Source organism: Corylus avellana, chromosome 10 (assembly GCF_965113065.1).
Source record: "Corylus avellana chromosome 10, dhCorAvel1.hap1.2, whole genome shotgun sequence".
Classification (NCBI taxonomy): Eukaryota; Viridiplantae; Streptophyta; class Magnoliopsida; order Fagales; family Betulaceae; genus Corylus; species Corylus avellana.
The window spans coordinates 8,706,095-8,708,463 of NC_142499.1; the positions used below are offsets into that span (position 1 = coordinate 8,706,095).

The following is a 2,369-nucleotide window of genomic DNA, read 5'->3' on the forward strand; positions in this document are numbered from 1 at the left end:
GTAAACATGCTCGGCTTAGCTCGGGATCGGTTCATTTATTAAATGAACAAAGTTTGAACATATTTTTAAGCTCATTTATTAAACGAGCTGAGCATGCTAAAACTTGGCTCGGCTCGAGATAGACTTGTGAAGAAAGCTCGTAGAAGCTCAACTCAGTTCGATAGATTTGTTCATATATATATATATATATATGGTTTGTCTAATAAATATAAAATTTATATTATATAAAGTCTTAACTTTTTGATTTGTCAATTAACTCAATTATATTTATAGACATAATCTTTTAACTTCTAGGTAATTCTCTTTTAAGTGACCAAGTCTCAACAAGTCCGATGAGTCTCACCATGTGGGCCAATTCCTTGTCAACCACTATCACACTATCTAACAAAAATGAATTTAAAAAAAAAAAAAAAGCAAAAAGCAAAAAAAATAAAATAAACCAACAGTTTGTCCTTTCCTTTTACCAACCTTTTCCCCCATAGAGCACCTGAACCGTTAGATTATTGGCTTCAAATTTAACATCTACCGTTGATTCATCTCGTACCCTAGCCCTCATCGAATCATCGCATTCAACCTCTTATTTCTTGAAGTTTCAGCTCTCGTGCCTCTAAGCCGCCCTCCATCGGCGACTCGCCGCGCAAGCTCTCTACGAGTCATCCTCCTACTGTCAGGGTCAGAGACTCAGATATGTTCTATTTATTTTTTATTCTCTTTTTTGAATAGAATTTCGGTATCTCTATTTATTTTTTAATAGAATTTCCGTATCTGCTTCCTACACTTTGAAACTGTTTTTTTTTTCTTCTTCTTGTTATTTATGCATCCACTAATTATTATTATTTTTTAATTCTTGTCATTTTTAAAAGCAAGCTCGATCTGTGTGAAACCCCCAGGCTGCCCTGCTCAGAGAGCAAACAAAAGCCCAGACTTCGTCGCCGGCGCTCTCTCCCTCTCTTTCTCACGAACATGTTGACGGCAAAATCCCTAATAAAACACTACCCATCTCTCTCATGCTCTTCAAAAACCCGAACGCAAACCCAAACCCCCAAGAAACCCAACTTCGCATTCCCGATTCTCCACTCTCCCTCTCCCAAAGCACGCTCCCTCTCAATCACAAACTCGGCACAAGATGACGCGGGCACCGCCGGTCAGTTCCGAGTCGATATTCTATCGGAATCGCTGCCATTCATCCAGAAATTCCGGGGAAAGACCATCGTGGTCAAGTACGGGGGCGCAGCCATGAAGTCACAGGAGCTCCAGGCCTCCGTCGTCAACGACCTAGTCCTCCTCGCCTGCGTTGGCCTTCGGCCCGTCCTCGTACACGGCGGCGGACCCGAGATCAACCAATGGTTGAAGCGCGTCAACATCCCTCCAGTCTTCCACGAGGGTCTCCGCGTCACCGACTCCCAAACCATGGAGATCGTCTCCATGGTGCTTGTCGGGAAAGTGAACAAACACCTGGTGTCCCTGATCAATAGGGCAGGCGCCACCGCCGTCGGGCTCTCTGGCATGGACGGCCAGCTCCTGACAGCCCGGCCCAGCCCCAAGTCCCAGCAACTAGGGTTTGTCGGCGAGGTCGCCCGCGTGGACCCCACCGTCCTGCGTCCGCTCATCGATAACGGACACATTCCGGTCGTGACGTCTGTGGCGGCAGACGAGTCGGGTCAGCCGTACAACATCAACGCGGACACGGTGGCGGGGGAGCTGGCGGCGGCGTTGGGGGCCGAGAAGCTGATCCTGCTGACGGACGTGGCGGGGATCTTGGAGGACAGGGAGGATCCGGATAGTTTGGTGAAGAAAATAAGCATTAACGGGGTGAAGAGGATGGTGGAGGAAGGGAAGGTCGGGGGTGGGATGATTCCCAAGGTCCATTGCTGCGTGCGATCGCTGGCGCAAGGCGTTAGGACTGCGAGTATTATTGATGGGAGGGTGCCGCACTCGTTGCTCTTGGAGATCATGACCGATAAAGGGGCTGGAACGATGATTACTGAGTGAACAAAAATGTGTGATAAACGTTCTGTTATGGAAGTTTTAATAAAGAGGCTTTGAAACTTGTCTTAATTTTCTATCTCATCATACGCATTTGTGATACAAGAACATGCATGAGAATAAATAGTTTCAGCTCTTAATCATATTGCATATGCTAGATAATTGAAAAATACCTCCAACATATATATGGTTTAATTTCCGAGGCCAATCAGATAACTATTTCTTCATCATCAGCTGAGACCAAAGCCAATAAGAGCAGCCTCCTGGTGTATGGGCCGTCCTTCTTTCAGGCATTTAAACAAACAATTTAGCTCTCGGTCCCATGATTATACAAATCTCCATCATAGCACCTTTCTACAACGTGTTCTTCAAAATTTACCTTC

The 2,369-nt window shown here is 45.7% G+C and overlaps 1 protein-coding gene across 1 annotated transcript; it reads left to right on the forward strand.

Annotated features, from left to right (window-relative positions):
- The first annotated feature begins 559 nt into the window (after positions 1-559).
- Positions 560-2,058, forward strand: LOC132162161 (acetylglutamate kinase, chloroplastic). Its single transcript, XM_059572424.2, has 2 exons — positions 560-672; positions 891-2,058. Exon 2 carries the CDS (start codon positions 964-966, stop codon positions 1,990-1,992), a length of 1,029 nt encoding a protein of 342 aa, XP_059428407.2. The 5' UTR covers positions 560-672; positions 891-963; the 3' UTR covers positions 1,993-2,058.
- Positions 2,059-2,369: the final 311 nt, after the last annotated feature.